At 41.1% G+C, this 19,780-nt stretch overlaps 1 protein-coding gene across 2 annotated transcripts; it reads left to right on the top strand.

The window, feature by feature from the left end:
• Positions 1-541: 541 nt before the first annotated feature.
• On the top strand, positions 542-16,464 carry LOC146704825 (FYVE, RhoGEF and PH domain-containing protein 6-like). Of its 2 annotated transcripts, XM_085462233.1 has the most exons (20): positions 542-997; positions 1,628-3,482; positions 6,480-6,618; positions 6,882-6,949; positions 8,228-8,258; positions 9,798-9,949; positions 10,408-10,564; positions 10,673-10,760; positions 11,292-11,342; positions 11,472-11,530; positions 11,622-11,693; positions 12,414-12,482; positions 12,775-12,858; positions 12,960-13,039; positions 13,215-13,317; positions 13,441-13,587; positions 13,681-13,869; positions 15,159-15,287; positions 15,380-15,519; positions 15,618-15,719. In XM_085462233.1, the coding sequence occupies exons 1-20, from the start codon at positions 985-987 to the stop codon at positions 15,652-15,654; spliced, it is 3,663 nt and encodes a 1,220-aa protein (XP_085318359.1). In that variant the 5' UTR covers positions 542-984; the 3' UTR covers positions 15,655-15,719. The 2 variants fall into 2 exon arrangements, with proteins under 2 accessions (XP_085318359.1, XP_085318358.1); XM_085462232.1 differs by having other exon boundaries at positions 15,380-16,464.
• Positions 16,465-19,780: the final 3,316 nt, after the last annotated feature.

The raw sequence follows: 19,780 nt of genomic DNA, 5'->3' as shown, positions 1-19,780 counted from the left end.
TATCAATTAAGTCTTCACTTTCCCTTCTTTAAGATATGTAACCCCTCTGCAGGGACGGGAATCACACTGCATCATTCCAGCAACAGACCAAAACGCCCTCCCTTCCCTTGTCTTGTCACACACTCGATATTCCTCCATGAAATAAAACATGGATCAGGGGCAAGAGATCTGCCACAAGTTCCTGGATTCAGTGAGTTTCGACTTGGCCAAATAAACATGGCAAAAAGCAACAACTAATCCATTATTTATATTCAATCCTTCATATTATTCACCAAGTCAAGCTGTCAGTCATCTGACTTTCTTTGTGACTTCCTGTAAATAACTAAATGCAGAATCAACCTGCTGACACAAGGAGGGAACTGATGGGAAATATATATATATTTTTCAAGTATTTCTTCCTCTGCGTAAAATATGTGTTACAAAGGAGCTGCTGGCTTCCTGGCATAATTTTGGCTTCTTAGTCATACCATTAATAATAGAAAAGATGATGTAGGAGGAAAGATATGCGTGCATGGCACCTTGCAAAATTCCTGAGCAGTCATGAGCCAGCGTTAAATCTTACTACAAGTCAGTGTTTATTGTTTCCGCGTGGAGAAGAGATTTTACAGTGTGACAACTCATAATAATGCCAATTTGTGGAAGATTTGGATGCAAAGATTGACTCTGGCCGTCTGTGGCTCCTGGGGGGCCTCTAGTGGATCGTCCTCGGAAACAAAAAGGAAGCGCGCGGCTATTGGCTGGCTACATATCGCAGAACATCAACAGCCGGTGCGCCAGAGAGAAGAACTTGTTTGCGGCGGAATCACGTGTGCCGCTCGGGTTAAAATCAAAGAAAATGTCGATTATTTGACACATTATGAATCGACGATCTGAACTTTATCCGGATATGAAGGACTTTTGTCTTCACTGATTTATTTATTTATTTTTAATATAAGGACCGGAAAACAATAAAGAAAGAAAAACAGAAGCGAAGTGAGTGGAGCGATGATGAACTCAGGTAAGTTCCCCGTTCGATGACTTTTCTGGTTTATACGTGAACACGGTGAGCTTATAATGGCTAATCGGGAAATAGTAAATGCTCAGAGATGTACTTCTATACTGTAGTTCAGCATGTTTTTTCTTTCTATTCCTACACAGTATAAATCTCACCTGTTTAGGTTTAGCCTGCTCGGTAGTCATTTAAACAGCATAGCTCTAAATGAAGTTACATTTGATTATCTCGAGTTTTGTATTGATTTTGTTCGCAGTCAGCAGTTCAAACTGTGTCTTGTTGAACAGGGAAATATTTGAAAACAACGCCTTGAAAACCCTGCTTGTCAACAGGCTTGCCTTTTACTGCTTCTCCCACTCTTCATCTCCCACCTGCTAATCCCCCACTTTTGCGTGTTGACGCGAGCTATTAGTTGGAGTAATGTGCTGCTACATAGAGGGGCAAACATAAATCATGTGATATTTGAACCCTTGGAGAGGTTGTTTATGATGTATACCAAGGTTAGGATCAGCAGTGAAAGAAAACACAGTCATTACATTATAGTCAGGGTTACAGTCATTTAGATGTTGTTTTCCCTCAGAGGAAATAACTTTACCTCAAGTCCCAACTTCATATATTTCATTTCTCTATTCCCAGGCATGCATAAGCCACCTGTGGCCCCTAAACCAAAGCTGCCTTACTACGAAAGTCCACGGCAATCTCCTTTGATCCCTAGAAAAGGTGGCCTCTCGCAACCATCTCCTGGCACGCAGATGAAGGTGAAACCGGCGCTAGCCCCCAAACCCTGCCCCTCTAAATTCAACACTCCTGTGGAAGAGAGGCAACCTGTCTGGACGAGCCCACGTCAGACATCTGCGTCGGATACCCCCCAGACTGTAGGTCGCCTTGCTTCCCAAAATGGACTGCCGCACGAGAGCAAAAGGCCTGACTGGGATTACGTTGTTCCTATTTGTCTGTGCAGCAGTGACAACTGCACGTGCGTCAATTCTCAAGGCACCCGCAATCATAGCAGAGAGAAAATAAACAATGAATACTTCAGAACAACGAACGCCTCTCCCACCCATACTCACTATCAGTCTGTTCAAGACGAACATGCTATTTACCAAAATGTCACTGTAAATACTAATATTTCCCGTCCTAAGGTGGCTTTTCGGCCGACTTCTCCTCACAGAACGCGGGGTGATGAGGCAAATGATGGAATTCTTGACGGTGTACCTGGACAAGTACCAGAGGAAGATGCTCTCAGTGTGCCACGACCCAAACTAATCCCAGCTCCCCCTAGGAAGCCCAGTCCTATCCCTGTACCACAGAAACCCAGGCAAGCTGTTCAGGACCATAAGGAAAAGGGGGAGAAGGGGAAGGAAGAGTCTGTAAGCCAAGATGGCAGAGAAATAAACACCAAAAATGTGGCGGTGTCACCAGACAGGAAGGGCACATCATCACTGTCTGTCAGTGCACCTGAAAGTGAAAAGAAACTGCCAGCTTTTCCGTCAGTGAAAACTTGTCCCCCTCCAGCTGCTCCACCCAAGAAAAAACCTTTTCTGTCTGAGCTCGAAAAAGTACTGAGCTCGGCTCCTCAGGCAATTCCAAAGGACGTGAAAGGGGAACATCTCGATTGGGGCCGTGGCACTTATGAGATGGATTTCTCCGCTAAAAAGAATAATAAAAAGATTCAGAGGAAAGCAAAGGGTGATGAGGAGGAAGCTTGTGGCATTTTGCATAGTCAGCAGGCCCTCAGCCAGCCTGTTGCCACAGTGGAGAAAACTGGGATGGGTAAAGTACCTCCAAAGAAGCCCCAAAGAAAGAAGCTGCTGAATCAGAATAAGGGATCATCTGAGGAGAGAGCAGCAAGGGAGTTTGAAGGACACGGGAAAAAGAAGGAGCCGCCTCTGCCTTCCACTGACAAATCAAGCGGTAACCATCCAGCAGCTGAAGTTAATAGGCATTCTCGCTCCAGTGTGAGCAAAGCCAAGTCCTTCTCCGGCGCTGACATCATTCGCTCTAAAAAAGTACAGAAGACAATTTCTTTCCGGAAACAACCCTTGAAATTATCAAAGAGTAGGTTACCCAGGCAGACGGAAAAAGAAGACCAGTTCCCAGACTACACTCCCGATGATAATGAACTAAGTGTTGACAACGACGAAGGCCTATGGCAGAACTATCCCGAACGTAAATTCTCCGCTCCATTTACTGAGTTTGAGCAAAATGTGGACGGAGAAAATGAAGGAGAAGTTGTCCCATTTGAGGACAGCCCTGTGTATGAGGAGATATCAGACTTCGCCAATGTGGAAAATTCAGGGCCATATCCTCAGGACCCCTACTCACAGCCTAAACCATGGCAGAGCTCAGTTTACACTGACCCACAGGGCTTATACTTACACCCTGACTCCTCGGAGAGCTCGGTGTATGATAATGAGGGCATTTATGAGGAGCAGGATCCATATATGTCCCTGGAGAAAGACCACCAACAGACACCAGCACTCTGTGACAGGTAGACCTGATGTACTCGACTACCTCTAAACCTGATTTATTTTTAACAGCACGTTCTTCATTGTGTCCTGAAATTTCTTTTAAACAACCATTCATCTGCAAAATATGTTTCTGATGACAGAGGGCGAAAAGGAAGAGCGCAGAGGGCCTTCGCATTGTTTGTTTTTCTAATTCCTGTCAGGGTAGTTTGACAGGTATGGTGTGCTTGCATAGCCTTGACACACTGACTTAAACTACACAAATTTAAAGTATAAACATGTTGTTATTATTACAGGCAGAGACAATCTTTAGCCTAGAAGGGAAGAATACATACTAGATCAATGCAATCCACATTTCTGTGGTTTAAGAAGCGCTTTCACAGTGTCTTTGTGTTTGCAGCTCTGCGGTTATCTGGTGTTAGGAAGACGCTAAAACGACACCTGTTTCTCTTCTTAAAGGCTCAGTTCAATAGAGTGGAGGTGATAGAATTAAAAATCTGCTGCTTAAAGAGGAAACCTTTCATCAGAACTCAATATAAGACTTTATTTTTCATTTTACAATGATTATCCGTTATCAGTCCATTATCAGGGACTACAACATCTAGTCCTTTTACTGAATAGTTAGATTTGTTTGTTTTCAAACCAAAAACCTACAATCCCAACTATAACTACCTAATGCTAAAAAGTATATATGTTTATAAAACTGTTAGTGATGTGTGCATTAGGGGAACAAAAGGAGTTTCTGGCCTTTGTTCACAAATGTGCGGGTGGTGACGTGCTTATGCTTCTCACAAAATTCCCGTCAGATTCATGAAGCGTGTCCACTGGCCAGTTTTGTTCTGTAGTGACTTAGAATAATCTGCAATCTGCATGCCATGATCAACACTAAGATGTAATGAAGAAAGTGATGATGGTGATGCATTAAGTTAGTACTAAATAAATAAGGGGTGAAGAAATGGAAACAGTAGTGTCAGAGGAGGAAGCCACAAAAACAGCAACACCTTTCAAAACTGTTTCAGATAATAGAGCTGATGATTAGTATTTTCCTGGAGACTAGGGTTTAAAAATCAGTCAAACAATAAACATAGAAAAGACTTTGCATGAACAGACCAGAACAAAATGAAGGAAGGAACGTGCGATCTATCAGCTCAAGATTAAAAAAATAAAAAAAGGCACTACACTTACTGGAAAAACAAAACGAAAAACATCCTCCAGCATGCACGCGACATTGCCAACCATCATCTTATCATTCATTGAGAAGAAGTACCTGACCAGGATAAGATATACTTAAATAATCATAGTAACTGGAACATTTGTTCCAAATGTGTCATGTGTGAAGGACGAGTTTTGTTTGGTCTTTGTATTGGTTTGTTAAACTACTATATGTTGAGTCACTGTCTACTCTTGCTCCCATTTTCTTAACATTTAATCTAATTATTGTCCTCTGTCATTAATTTAATTCTATTAGTGTTTTATTTTGTTTCTGTCATTTTGGAAAACTGTAAATAATGGCTAATGAAAGTGTTACCGTGGCACGGTGTTGTGCTGGACAGCACTGTCATCTCATAACAAGCAGCTCCTGTGTTTGATCCACGGGCTGGCCGCTCTTTCTGTGTGGAGTTTGCATTTCCTCTCCAGGTACTCCGCCTTCCTGCCAGAGTCCAAAGACATGATCTTAGGCTATTTAGTGATTCTAAACTGGCCATAGATGTGAATGTGACTGTAAATGGCTTTCTTGCAATATTTTAGTGACTTGTCCAAACAATTGCCGTCTCCCCTCCACCTTCAATCCTAAATTGAATCAGTGGAAAACGGATGGGTGAAATATTTTTGATCATCAACATTATTAGTGGTAGTTGTAGTAAAGTTTTAAGATGTGCTTTCTATTATTTGTTCCTGAACATGTTCTAACTTTGTTTGCAGATTATGAACAAATTCAGCTGAGAAAATATCACAGATTTGTGCATTAAATCTGTTTATGTACAGATTTGTGTTTGCACTGTTAGATATTGCGCCGTTTCTGCAGATCTACATACATTCATCATAAGAAGCAGATCAGTGCTAAATAGATCCGTTTTTACTTTTTTGCACTTTTGTTGAACTGACCCTTTTTTATTCTTTTCTGTTTTGTTTTTTTTAAATGTTTCTGAGTTTGCGTCTTCATTGGCTCCAGTTTTTAATTTATTTATTTTTTTCCTGTGTGTATATTCCCTGAAGTAATCTTTGTAGTAATCCTGTTAGTAGGCAAAGAATTTCACATGTCTGGTTTTGAATGAGCAGTTTTGCAGAAGTCAGCTGGATAACAGGATTACAGTTTGTGTAACTGTACACGCTGCCTCCAACAGCTAAGCATGTCGCAGCGCTTTGGTTCAAACACTCACATGTTGGAAACACGTTGGCTCATAGCAGAGACCGCTCACTGCGAAGTACTACAGCGGTTGTAAAGGGGGCACAGACCCTTAGCTTTGTCTGCTTTCTTTCTTTGTAAGTTTTGTTCAGGGAGGTGCCTTCTGAGAATCCTCTGGGAATTGTGGCATTTTAGACATGCGGCGCATCTTTGGCACAATTTCCTGTTAGCTGTTCATGTGAAGTCCTGTTAAAACTGCTGACGATGATGGTGCCTTATTTCTGAGTTCTGTGAGCAGATGTAAAAAGATGCAGTAGGAGTAGGCTTGTGATTGTATTGATAATTAGATTTAACATTTAAAGGTGTCAAGTCCTCCCTTTCCTGTGTGCATTTCTATGACTTTTAATAATAAATGCTCCCATATAAGAAATTCTTGGGATTAAATGCTGAGGAGAGTTTTTTTTTTTTATATCAGAAATCTTCCTCATTCTTCTGAAATTCCCTTCCCCTCGCTCGTTCGCCATGTGTATTTTAAAGGTGTGTCAGCGCCTTTCAAATGCAGAATAAATGCCTTCAGATAGTTGTGTGTCAAGACTACCTGCCCTGTTTGTGTTTGTCGGTCCCTGTTTTGCTCTTTGACTAACACGTGTTTCTGACTTTTTTTTTTTTACAGAAGCTCCTTTGAAAAAGACATTGTTCTTGAGGTGCCGTTTGATGATGACTTTATCCAGACCACCTCAGAAGACGAAGGCGAGAATGACAGCAGCTCTGACTCAAGTAAAGGTGACCCTGAGCAGCCAGAGGAGAAAACGGTGAGGAGCAGAAGCTGTTAGATCCTGACAGGGTTTGCTCATTGCAGGAATTTCAAGGATGCAGGCAAAATAGTCCTGCAGGGGAGAACACGCCTTCCTTTAACAAGAAAAACAAAAACATTTATAGCATCATCCTCATGCTGTTTCTAATAGATTAATATATTATTATTGCATCTTGTACGTCTGCTGCGAGCAGTGTGTGTGCTACATTTACTGTACTGTTTTATTCAAACTGTACTGTTTTTATTGATTGTCTTCATCAGACGGCGAGTGAAAAGAAGAAAAACAAGATATTCAACATTGCACAAGAAATTATGACCTCTGAGAGTGTGTGAGTGTCCTTTTTTTCCCTCATTTGCATTTCTTGAACTCCACGTGTGCACATAGTCTAGGATAATTTTGCCCAGATTTTGGGATGTCTGTCTCTCAGGTTTGTTGTGGGTTTTTGTAGATTAAAAGTTTCTCTTGGTGTTTGCAACATTAACTTACACACTGGGGGGAAAAGACTGGAGAAAAAGCCATTTAACTAAACATTTAATTGTTAAGAAGTGCAAATTCAACAGTACATCTCAGTTTTTCTACATGAAATATTAAAGAAAAAGTTCTAGTAGCTCATCATCCAGATCATCTGGTGTGTGTCTTGTATTGTTTAACTATATTATATGTTGGAATTAGTCGGACCTGCCTTGCAAGACTGCAGTTGGTCCCGAATGCTGCAGCTCGCCTTCTGATGCAAACTAAAAGATGTGAACGTATTTCCCGGTGCTTGCCTCTTTCCACTGGCTCTCTTTTCACTTCAGAACTGATTTTAAAATGTTATTGTTGATTATAAAGCTATGAATGGACAGGCTCCTGGGTATTTGTCTGACCTCTTGCAGCCTTATGTGCCCTCTAGATCTCTTAGAACAAATGATCTTTTGCTTTTAGCCATACCAAGGTCTAGGCTGGTTCACAGAGGCGATCGAGCGTTTGGGTCGTAGCACCTAAACTGTGGAATAATCTACCCCAACACATCAGACAGGCTCCTACTGTCAATCAATTTAAATCTCATCTAAAAATACATTTGTATCCACTGGCTTTTAATACAGTATGAGAGGTACTTGGTGCTAATAATAAAAGTTACTTGGTACTAGTTATTTTGGATTTCTGTACAGCACTTTGGTCAGCGTTGCTGTTGTCATTAAATGTGCTATATAAAAAAAAAAAATAAAAAAAAAACCTACTTTGGTGTAGTATGAATGGCAGTGGGGGAGGTCTTTCTCCATAGGGAAAGCTGTAAAACGTGAAAGTACAGTTAAATGATCAAAATCTATGAACTCCTTCTCATTTTGCAAAGCCTTCCAGCGGGCCTGACTGGAATCTTTGTCAGGCTGATTCTGGCCCCTGGGCCATATGTTTGACACACTGGTCCACTTGCACCCAACAGATGGTAGAGTCTTGCAGAATCTGTGTATAATCGCCTGACTGGAAAAAAACAAAACAATTTCCATTCACCTTCATTGTAATGGGTAGACACACATATATGTCAAAACCTCACAAAACATGATGATGTATTGTTGTATGGAGGCAGCGATTGCGTAACCATTATAACTGTATTTTGTTTTTCCAGGTTTGTTGACGTCCTGAAGCTGCTTCATGTTGTGAGTACTTCCACATGTCACCTTTTAAACAAAAGCAACCACTGTGTTTGCCATGAAAAGAGCTGTGGGTATATATTTGAGCCAGTGCTGGTCTAGTGTCGGAGCCCACATTCTCCATATGTGTTTGATTTGATCCTCATAGAAGGGCAGAATAGACTTTTCTCCGTCCTTCTGGCAATAAAAGGTTCTTATTGTAACACTATACTTGCTCTGAATGATACACAGTCGCGTTGTTTTAACCGCTGCCAAAAAAATGATCTGATTCCTATGCTGTACTTCCCCTGCAGTGTTTGCTGTGCGACAAGAAGGGAAGAACAATATTTTTTATGTGTCGTCCAACCAGTCTAACCAAGTCTTTGCCAACCCACTCTTAGATTGGTGAAGTAAAGCACTCCCTATCTCTACGAGAATCTCCACATCTGCTTCTGTTTGTTTGTTGAGTCGCTTTTTCTTGACAGTTCTTCATATCTGCTCAGGAAGAGGAGATGTGATAAATTCAGGAATTGCAGTGTTAAGTGTGAGGAAATTTGATCAGGGCTGGTACGTAAGATGTAGTAGCCTTGAGTGACGACTCCCATCTATGACTGTATAGCATACACGGGAAGCGCTCGAGTCTCCGTGGATTGCACATTTGTGAAGAACAGATCAGATGAAGTTCAAAGCAATGTTGAAGTGGCTTTCTATTTTACCCAGCTCTGTCAGGTACTCAAACGGACATCAGCACTCACCACAGCATGTGTATTCTATCTGATTTATCTGGTAATGCATATTCTTAGATGCTCTCGTTTTCGGGATCTAAATGCAGACAATAAAAGCTACTTTGATTTAGCTGCTTTGTTTGTCTAACCCATGTGTTATAATGGAAACAAGATAACCAAACTGGCCTTTTTCTCAACAAACGTCACACGTTTGTTACCGCTGACTGTCTGCAGCGTAGTCTCGTGAAACGTATATGCTTTTAATTTTTTTTTCTGCTACATCCTTCACCATGTGAGCCGCCTCCTACACTGTCAGCTGTTTTTTTTTTTTTTTTTTTTTAAGTAGGAGGAAATCGCACGTTAACCACAGGAGCTCTCTGCTGGGTACATGGTCTGTTGGCAGTTTTATTTGCCATGTGTCGCTATAAACCACCAGAAAGCGAACCATAAATGGTACCCTCAGTGTTTGCTGCTCTGTATTTATTATTTCTTTGGTCCTGATTTTATTTTATAAGAATGACAGTGCGTCTTTTGTCCTGTCTTGCCCCTTTAACCCCTAACCGGTCACAGAGGATGGCCGCCTCTCCCTGAGCCTGGTTCTGCCGGAGTTTTCCAGTTAAAAGGGAGTTTTTCTTTCCCACTGCCACCAAGTGCTTCCTCATATGGGGTCATTTTATTTTTGGGGTTTTCTCTGTGTTATTGTAGGGTCTTTACTTTGCAACATAAAGTGCCTTTAGGCAGCTGTTGTGATTTAGCACTATGCAAATAAAACAGAATTTAATTGTCTTTTAAGAATGCACTTAAGCTGTGTCCATCTGACTTTTTATCTGTCTATCAACAGGACTTCCGTGATGCAGTGTCTAAAGCCTCTCGCCAGAGTGGGAAGCCTGTGATTGAGGACCGTCTTCTAAACCAGATACTGTACTCCCTCCCACAGCTCTACGAACTCAACCAAAACCTCCTCTCCGAACTGAGACAAAGAATAGCTAAATGGTATAACAAAGTTTTTTATTTATTTATTTTTTTTACTGAGAGCTTTACATGTGCTCTTGTTGCCGATTGGGAGCTAAACCATGCAGTAATAACTGATAGTCTTCAGAGGAAGAGGGATGTTTTTATGTTTTAACTCCATACTAATGCCCACGGTCTTAAATCAAGTCACGATACCTATGTGGTGCTGTTAGTGCCTGTTGAAAGTGTGGTTAGTCGGGTAAAGAGGAAACTCAGAATATTGGTGATTTTTTTTTCTGTTCATGATCCACAAGGAAGTATTCAAGCTCTGGGTAAGAATATATATTTTCACATGTTTTTGATTATTCATTTACTCTATAGGAGAAAAAATAGATACTATAAAACAAAAGTATGGACCAAAGTATGCCCCCCCCACCTAATCACATAGATGGATCGAGGAACTGACCAGTGTTTTTCTTTTCGCTCTGTTTTGTTTACAGGAACGAGAATCCCCAGGTAGCAGACATTTTCCTGAAACAGGGGCCCTATCTGAAGATGTACTCGACATACATTCGTGAGTTTGACAGGAATGTGGTTCTCCTGGATGAGCAGACTAAGAAGAATCCAGCATTTGGCGCAGTAGTACGGGAATTTGAGGTAATGGTGCTCAACCTGTTCTGCGTGTAAGTGTCTTTGCTCCCTTTTTCAAAAACAAAACAAAAACCATTAAATGTTGATTTGGTTTTGTTCTCTTTTTTTGTTAAGGCTAGTCCACGCTGCGCCAGCTTGGCTCTGAAGCATTACCTGTTAAAACCTGTACAGAGGATTCCTCAGTACCAGCTGCTACTCACAGGTAAACCTGTAAATAAAGAGTCATTGAAATAGATCTTTTATGTTTCTTATTTAATACTTAAAGGTGAGTTTAACTTAAGTACAAACTCAGCTCACTGTTGTAGTTTTGGACTCCTAAACTGTACACGTTGGCGCAGCCTTTGATGTCTCATCTCAGGCATCATGCTGCCCTCTGGTGCTTATTATGAAAATCTTTTGTGCTCCTTCTTGACTCCTTGTATAATAAGGCTTTTGAAGTAGGGTCCGAATCAGATTTGGTGACATAACATAAGCTTCAACAAGAGTGAGCTTGTGGATTCACGAGTCTGGTTAATCGGTCAGTGCCAACATATGATGAATGTTTCCCACGTCACTCTTGTATAGCTGCGTTACGTAAACACCTGAAGACCTTTTCATCCAGGATTTAAGTTCTGAATCATTCCAGGAATTGGATATAGAGACTGAGCCCTTAACACCCATTTGCGTACTTATTGATCACTTGTTGTGGTTACACTGTTGATAGCAAAACTTAAATGTTTTTATTTTGTTTTAGATTATCTAAAAAACCTGCCTGAAGATGCAGACGACTACAAAGACACAGAAGGTAACGACATAACCTTTATTTTTATTAATTTCTTTAAACCTGCAGATCCGTAAATATTCTTGATGGTGTTAGTGGAATGGAAATATTTCATGTCATGTGTGTGACAATTACAAATTTGTGTCCATTCAGCTGCCCTTGCTATAGTGAAAGAGGTGGCCAGTCATGCAAATGACTTCATGAAACAAGGGGTGAGAGCAAAATAGAAATTTCATGATAAGCAATCACATGGTAAATCCCTAATACACGTTACTTACACATTCCACTCGTTTTTTTTCTCAGGATATCTTCCAGAGTTTGATCCGTGTCCAGTGCCGTCTGATTGGCAACCATGAGATTGTCCAGCCTGGCCGGGTGAGGTCATAAAGCTTTTGTAAGATTTTGTACGTACACAGGCAATGTCAATGTAGGACAAGCAAAGGTTGTGCTAACACGGATGATGTCTCTCTGATTCTAATGTCCCAGTGAGCCATCACGCTTTTCCAGCATGAAGGACTCTGGGAAAAACTGAAGCAGCTAAACTGGTTTCCCGTTAGGCGATACATACTGTACTCAAGCAGGTGTAACCACCAGAGTCTGGTTTATTTGACTATGCTTGGGCATATTTAACTGAGTTGTTCCACTTGGTGAGAAAGTGGGAACGCAATGTTTCCTCAGTTGAGATTAACAATATGTTTTGCAAGAGTTTCCTGGGCTGACGTAGGCAGCGTTAACGTAGCATGTTATTTATTGATGGGCGAAACTGAAGCTCCCACACAAGCACTGGGACACCATGAAAACAGCACACGGGAGTGTGCCTGAGTCCAGGATGTTCTTGCTAACCACTGAGCCACCATGCTGCCACGTGATTATTAAGGCGGGCTGCTAATATTGACCTTCTCTAGGCCATCAATTGGAGAAAATAATGAACTTCAAGCTCTGCAAAGTACTTTTCTTCACATGTTGCACGAAGAAGTTCTGGATAAAGAAAAGGCAGTGAGAAGAGTGATAAAGTAAAATATGGGGAGGGATATTTTTTGCCAATTTACACTTTTGTGATTTCTCCCCCCCCCCCTTTTTTTTTTTTTTTTCCAGATATACCTTAAAGAGGGGATCTTGATGAAGCTGTCGAGGAAAGTTATGCAGCCCAGAATGTTCTTCCTGGTACAGTCGATATTTCCTTTTATGCTTTCATAACCAAATCACAATCGAACAGCAGTGTTTCTGTCATGTGCCTCCACTCATGGTTCCCTTCCTAGTAAAACATGTGGTCATACATTCTGTTGAGCTGATATAAGGAACTTGGCTTGATTAATAGATTTAGCTTCCATGGTGCTCAGATGTCTTTCGACATTTGTTTGATATTTTCCCCACATTTTTATGATCTTATTACTGGTGTATTTGAGACTCGATGGTCATGACAGAATGAAAATGTTTCATGTCATTTTCCATTTAGTTTAACGACATGTTGCTGTACACCAAACCCGTTCAGTCAGGCCAGTACATGTTCAAAAACACGCTGCCCCTCAGAGGAATGAAGGTGAGAACTCATTCTTATTCTGTTTGTCAATTTTCACATTTTCTCACATCACGAGATCATCTTTATCCTGGCATCACGGCTCACAGTGAAAATAATTACAGGTTAGCAAACCGAGTCAAGAGGCCTATCAGAACGAGCTGAACATCGTGAGCGTGGAGCGCTCTTTCATTCTCTCCGCGAGGTAATGATCAGAAATGAAAGAGGCCTTTGTAATTTAAGATGGTGTGTTGTTGTTGTTGTTGTTGTTGTTGTTATTACATTTTATTTCATTAGTGTATGTTCTTTTTTGTTTTTCTTGAATCTATTTTGGGGTTTTTTTGTTTTTTTTACATATGCTCTGTTTTCTCTTTCTGTAGCTCGGCCGAGGAACAGGACGAATGGCTTGAAACGATTTCCACAGCGATCAGTGAACACATCAAGAAGACGAGCAGCTTTACCCCTGGCAAGCCTCGAGATGTGGTAAGATCACTTAAAAAAGTACATCTCCGGCTGTTGCAATATGTGAGCAACATTTAACATTGTATGAGCAGCCACTGAAACTCCTGTGTGCCTTCATTTTTTTTTTGTACCACTCATATTCAGCTGGATGGCACTGATGTTGGCGATGGTGCTCCTTTGGGATCCAAAGCCCCCATATGGATCCCTGACAAGCGGGCCTCCATGTGTATGGTCTGCACCTCCAAGTTCACCCAAACGTGGAGGAGACATCACTGCCGTGCGTGCGGAAAGGTGAGGCATCAGTTGTACAACATGCTTACTGTCCAGAATGAGGGAGAGATGGAAGGGCAAAAAAAGTAAAACTTGTGCTTTATTCTTCCACAGGTTGTGTGCCAATCTTGCTCCTCCAATGAATTCCCTCTCGAATATAAAAAGAACAAGTTTACTCGAGTGTGTGACCAGTGTTTCCAAGTTCTTTTGGAGCAGAAAGGCGAACAGACCCATCAACTTGGAAAAAGAACTGCGTTTACTTTCCACAAAAAGCAGAAGTTGATACCCGCAACCCTCAAAGAGGTAGTTCATATGTCGCCCTCATCTGTATACACTTTCCATTACAACCTTATTACTGCAGTAGTTTATTTATTATTCACAATAGAACAATAGAAACAATTTTGGACTGCTGGACTTTCAAGAGAGGGATGTTGTCCCATTTTTGTCTGATATAGGATTCTAACTGCTGAACAGTCCTGGGTCTTCTTTAACGTATTTATTGTTTTATGGTGCTTGAAATGTTTTCAGTAGGGGACTGTTGATGTATGCAGTTTAGCATTTTCTTGCTGAAGTATACAAGGTCTTCACTGAAAAAGATTTCATCTGTATGGGACCATATATTGCTTTTAATACCTCTCAGCATTAATAACGGCTTTTCAGATATGCAAGCTGCAAATTCCATAAGCTCTTGTGCGACCCCCCCCCCCCCCCCCAAACCATCAGAGATCCAGGCTTTTGTACTGAATGCTAATAAGGCAGGGGTGTCCAACTCCAGGCCTCGAGGGTTGGTGTCCTGCAGGTTTTAGATGTGTTCTTGATCCAACTCAGCTGATTTAAAATTACCTCCTCATAAAGTTCATAAAACCTGCAGGACACCGGCACTCGAGGCCTGGAGTTGCCTACCCCTGGACTAAGGGAAAGCAGAAAACTGTTCCGTGGACCCCACCAGAGGACCAGAAGACCCCTTATTGCAGGGGTGCCCAACTCCAGGCCTCAAGGGCCGGTGTCCTGCAGGTTTTAGATATCACCCTGGGTCAACACACCTGAATCAAAAGATTAGTTCATTACCAGGCCTCTGGAGAACTTCAGGACATGTTGAGGAGGTAATTTAGCCATTTGAATCAGCTGTGTTGGATCAAAGACACCTAAAACCTGCAGGACACCGGCACTCGAGGCCTGGAGTTGGACACCCCTGCCTCAGTCCATTTTAAATGAGTTTTGGTCCAGAGAAGATGGCAGTGATTCTAGCTCATGTTCACATATGGCTTCTTCTTTGCATGATATATTTCTCCAGAATCTCTGAATCTTTTGAAGACTTTATGTATCCAGGTTAATTAGTTATAGAAAGTTCTTTCCAGCCTTTATTTCCCCCTGTTCCAACTTTTGGAGAAGTTTTGCTGCCATCAAATTTAAAATGAGTTAATATTTTTCATTAAATAGTAAAATTTCTAAACATTTAATGTTTTCAATTCTTGTTATAAAAATTTGGATTTAGAAGATTTGCATTCTGTTTATATTTACATTTTACAGTGTCCCAACTTGGCTTCATATAATGTTCAGAAAACTCATCAGACTGCTTTTACTTTGTAAAGGTGACGGCCAGCACAGACGACTCCTCTATGAGTGGGTACCTGCAGGTGTCCAAGGTGGCTAAAAAGCACGGGAAGAGGTTATGGTTCGTCATTAAAGACAAGGTCCTGTACAAATACGCAGCAAGTGAGGTAAAGTCTTCTACTTGTATTAATAAAAGCTCAGTATGGCAGTTGGAACAAAGAGAATTATTGCAACGTTTGTTTTTCATTTCTTCATGCAGGACGTGGCAGCTTTGGAGAGTCTGCCCCTGCTGGGATTTGTTGTAAAAGCTGATTCCTCACAGACGTCGCAGTTCAAACTCTACCACAAAAACAAAGTTTACTACATTTTTAAAGCTGACAGCCCAGAGACTGCCCAAAAGTACTGTAGAGAGAGATGCTATTTATTATTGTATATAGTGACAATATTAATAATATTAAAATATTGTAATAATATTTTCTTTTTTCTTTTTTTAACAGATGGATCACGTCTTTTAAAGAGGCTGCTGTGCTTTAATATCTGCTGTGTGAAGCTGCTGGCTGTGCTTGCCTCGGCTGAAACTGTTTTACCTCAGTGCTCCCAGAAATCTGTAAACAGCATCTGGAGTCACCAGTTTTGTGCGTTTTGTTTTTATTGATTTTATTGTAATTACTGTAACTACTTTTTACATTGTTTTTAGAGCTCTCTTGTGGAGATGGGATTTACCCATTTTTATTTTTGCACAGTCACATGAATCTTTTCCACATGCATTTAAAAAGTTTAGGCTTCAATGTCAGAAATCCATTTTTAGACTTTAATTTTGGGTTATGCTTTTAATGCAATTGTCTAATGTCGTGCTTGGATTGCCATAGCACAGATTTGGTGAAAAAGAGAATTATCCATTAGTTACTGTGGACACGGCTGCTGTCATAACATGTGAACACACGTCTATCCAGCAGATTCCTAAATAAATTATGTGGGTATTTCTTGTGGTTTGAGAATGCTTTTTTTTTTTTTTTTCTTTTTTCTTTTCACACTTCATAAGTTACCATAGAGCACGTTCAGAGCAATGTTAAAACAATGTTCACTTCCTGCTTGGGTAAGAAATGTTTACTTTATCTTCTTAGACTGGAGTCTGCAATCTAAAGTCTCAATGATGTATTGGTGGAGAATTCACTGTTCAAACTGTCCCATAATGGGTTCTGCACCTAAGTCAATCAAATGGCTTCATATGATTATACCCTAAATATATATCTATGTAAATAGAAGTGATTGTAATTAGATTGACAAGAAATTAATTTTTACTGCTCAAATTCTGTCATTGTAATAAATCTTTATTTTCATGTGTTTATTGTTGTTGTATGTATGTTTGCTGAAATTATTCTTTTCCAACGTTAACGCTATACTTTACACCCAAATCACTTTTACTTTAAATGCTGCAAATTGACTGTACAGTTTAGTCACTTATATAAGTCCTCATGATGGATCTTAAAGGTTTATACTAGGGGTGCAACGATACTCGTATCGATATTGAACCGTTCGATACAGTGCTTTCGGTTCGGTACGCATATGTATGAACAATACAAAATTTGTAATTTATTTTATCAACTTTCCTTCTGACTATGCTGTCTGTGTTGAGCGCTCAGTGGATCTGCGCTCGACAGTGCAGCCTAGGCGGAGTAGTCGAACGCAGATCCACTGAGCGCTCAACACAGACAGCATCTTCAGAAGGAAGAGCGCAGGGCAAGCTAGCGAGACAGAAGTTAAGCTCTCCTTGCAACATGGCAAATTGAACCTCCCCCACCCTCATTCAGATCTGGTGTTTAGAATTATTTTGGTTTTCATGTGAGGTATGACCCTGAAGGTAAGCGCGTCATGGACTAAAGTAAAACAGTATGTTGGATGTGCCAGCAATGCTCAATTACATGGGTGGGAACTAGTGTGTTAGCGCAGTTAGCTCGTTAACGTGTTGGCCGTCTAGCCCCACGCAAGGGCGATCAGGGGTAGCTCGTTAACGGAGATTTGCCGTGTTGTGGCGTTAACGTCATTTCAACGAGATTAACGCTGACAGCACTAGTGGGAACACAACGAATATGACTGCGCGTTTACGCCGACATCATCCTAGTGCAAAGACAAGTGGAAGCAGACAAAAACAACAAGCATGCATGCTACAAACTTTACTCGAGTCATTTAGACAGCCGTTAGCACATGATTCTCCTTATGGGGACCTGATATGTTTAATATTGTGGCGAGCTCAGACAAGGTGGAGACGGAGGTGTCGTTTGGTCTTGCTTCCCGTGAGCTAGCCAGGGAGCACAGCCATTTATTGACATTTGCAGAAGAACACTGCCGCTAGCTAACTGCTCAGTGCGGCAACCGCACAGCAACAACAACACACAGGGCGCCCTCTGACCCCGGAAGGACACACCGTCGCAGCGAGAGGGCGTCACCCATCACTATGGCAACATAAACAAAACATAACTGTACAAACAGAACCCCGAACAGCCCTGACCCGCTACATAGCCCCCACCTATGGGGTCAGTCGTCCCCGACGACCCCATTACCCCACACAAAGTCCTGCAAATGTCCAGGTGCCGTCTTTTGGCGCACCGGCCGGTCAAGACCCGCGGGGGAAAAGTCACTCGGGTCAGAACATGGGGTGCCACCATCATCCCACTTCTGACACCAATGTGGCGAGCTTAGACAAGGAGGAGACGGAGGTGTCGTTTGGTCTTGCTTCCCGTGAGCTAGCCAGGGAGCACAGCCGTTTATTGATGTTGGATTGTGTGTCCACAGGTGTTTGTACTTTGCGTCGTAATAAAATGACGGTAAAAGGCTCCGCCCACTTCCTATCCATGTCTTACCATGCAACGACTCTGTGAATGGACTGGAGAAGTGTAGTGGTAGAGTCCTCCGTCAGGAATGAGATATGTGTGTCGACTTTTTATTCTCCCTTAAAATTATTATGCCATAACGCTGCACAGAGCAGCTCTGCTAACAATTGACATCTGCAGAAGAACACTGCCGCTAGCTAACTGCTCAGCGCGGCAACAGCACAGCAACAACAACACACAGGGCGCCCTCTGACCCCGGAAGGACACACCGTCGCAGCGAGAGGGCGTCACCCGTCACTATGGCAACATAAACAAAACATAACTGTACAAACAGAACTCTGTAATAAACTCTCTTTTCCAAAGATGAGTGATTCCTCAATCAGATAATTTATTTTTTTTAATTACTTTTGTTTCAGCAACATTCAATTTAAAAACTGTACTTTTGAGTTAAAATATATATTTATAATTTTAATAAATGACAAATTAAAAAGGCATGAACATTTTTTGTATCGAAAAAATATCGAACCGTGACACCAAAGTATCGAACCGAACCGAACCGTGAATTTTGTGTATCGTTGCACCCCTAGTTTATACAGTCTTTTGCAGATATCTTGAGTCACCCCTCATTTCATTACCAGAATTGCTCTTGAGCCATAGCTCTTCAGGCTTTCAGAAGGTCTTTAAAAGTGTCTTCTTTGGACATGTCTGCTTTTTCATTCATTTTCCGTCCAGTCCTTGTACCTAAATTTTATCTTTACACGCTGTGTTACTAGCAGCCTGTTGCAAAAAGATTAACACCGTTTGGCAGGCATAAAAATAGTAGTTTTGCGCCAACAAAGTGATTCTCAAAGAGCTACTAGTAACATTCAATTCAATTTTATTTATATAGCGCCAAATCACAACAACAGTCGCCCCAAGACGCTTCAACATCAGATGGACAGTATCTGAAAGTTATGTCCTTAAGAAATAGGAAAAAAACAAGCAAAGACCTGACACAGGACCTGAGAGATGCATGTGGTCTTTCAACTGATTCATCTACTTTTCATTGAAGCCACATCAGAAATGGTCTCAGTGGAAGGGTGGCAGGCAAAACACCATTCTTAAGGGATGGAAACAAGAAAAGGATGAGATATGCCAAAGTACACAAGAACTGGACTTAAAATCAGTCTTATGAGGTGATGACCCCAGATTTTGTTAATGTGTCCAGAAGAGGCCTGGAAAGAGATACAACAGTGAGTGTCTACAGTCACCTGTAAACATGGTTTGGATTTGGAATTCAGTCAGTGGTGTGGGGGATTTTATCTAAACTGATGGAATGAATACAAAGAAGCACTGGCAGATTTTGATGTGCCATGAAACATCAAAGCAACAGTGTCAGTCATGGATTGGTCTCACCAGAGATCAACACTATTGAAGCAGTGTGGGTTCATCCTTTTTTAAAAATAATGTCATTCAAGAATCCTCGAGAACTGTTCCTGAAAATTTCTTTAAGAAATTACAAGAAAGTTTAACTACGAGAGTTCAAGCTGTGTTGAAGAAACACATGATATGATGTTATTAAAATTGTACACACTCTGTTTCTGCCTTATAGACTCTATTTCTAATTATGTTTACATGTGCCAATAAGTTATTGCACCTATTTCCTACTTTGCTAGCAAAATAGGGGCAGCTCATGACATGTACAGCATTGTGAGACCATCCATTACATAACATAAGTTACCAAAGCATAGTTTTAGGATTATTCATTTATCTTTACAATTAGAATTCTTCAAGTAATGACAGCAGAGCAAATGGCATCACTCATTTTTATGCTACTGTTATATGGAACT

The sequence above is a fragment of the Copadichromis virginalis genome, linkage group LG7 (genome assembly GCF_057382275.1).
Source record: "Copadichromis virginalis isolate Kocher_CV1m ecotype Utaka linkage group LG7, C_Virginalis_male_GT1.1, whole genome shotgun sequence".
Classification (NCBI taxonomy): Eukaryota; Metazoa; Chordata; class Actinopteri; order Cichliformes; family Cichlidae; genus Copadichromis; species Copadichromis virginalis.
Note: the sequence above shows the minus strand (reverse complement) of the source record. Positions and strands in the feature narration are given on the sequence as shown.

What these genes read in the sequence shown, in the direction of transcription:
- LOC146704825 (XM_085462232.1), top strand. An exon ending in TCCTGAAGCTGCTTCATGTT is followed by an intron (nt 8,259 to 9,797) that starts GTGAGTACTTCC and finishes GTCTATCAACAG; the next exon opens with GACTTCCGTGATGCAGTGTC. An exon ending in TACCCGCAACCCTCAAAGAG is followed by an intron (nt 13,870 to 15,158) that starts GTAGTTCATATG and finishes TACTTTGTAAAG; the next exon opens with GTGACGGCCAGCACAGACGA.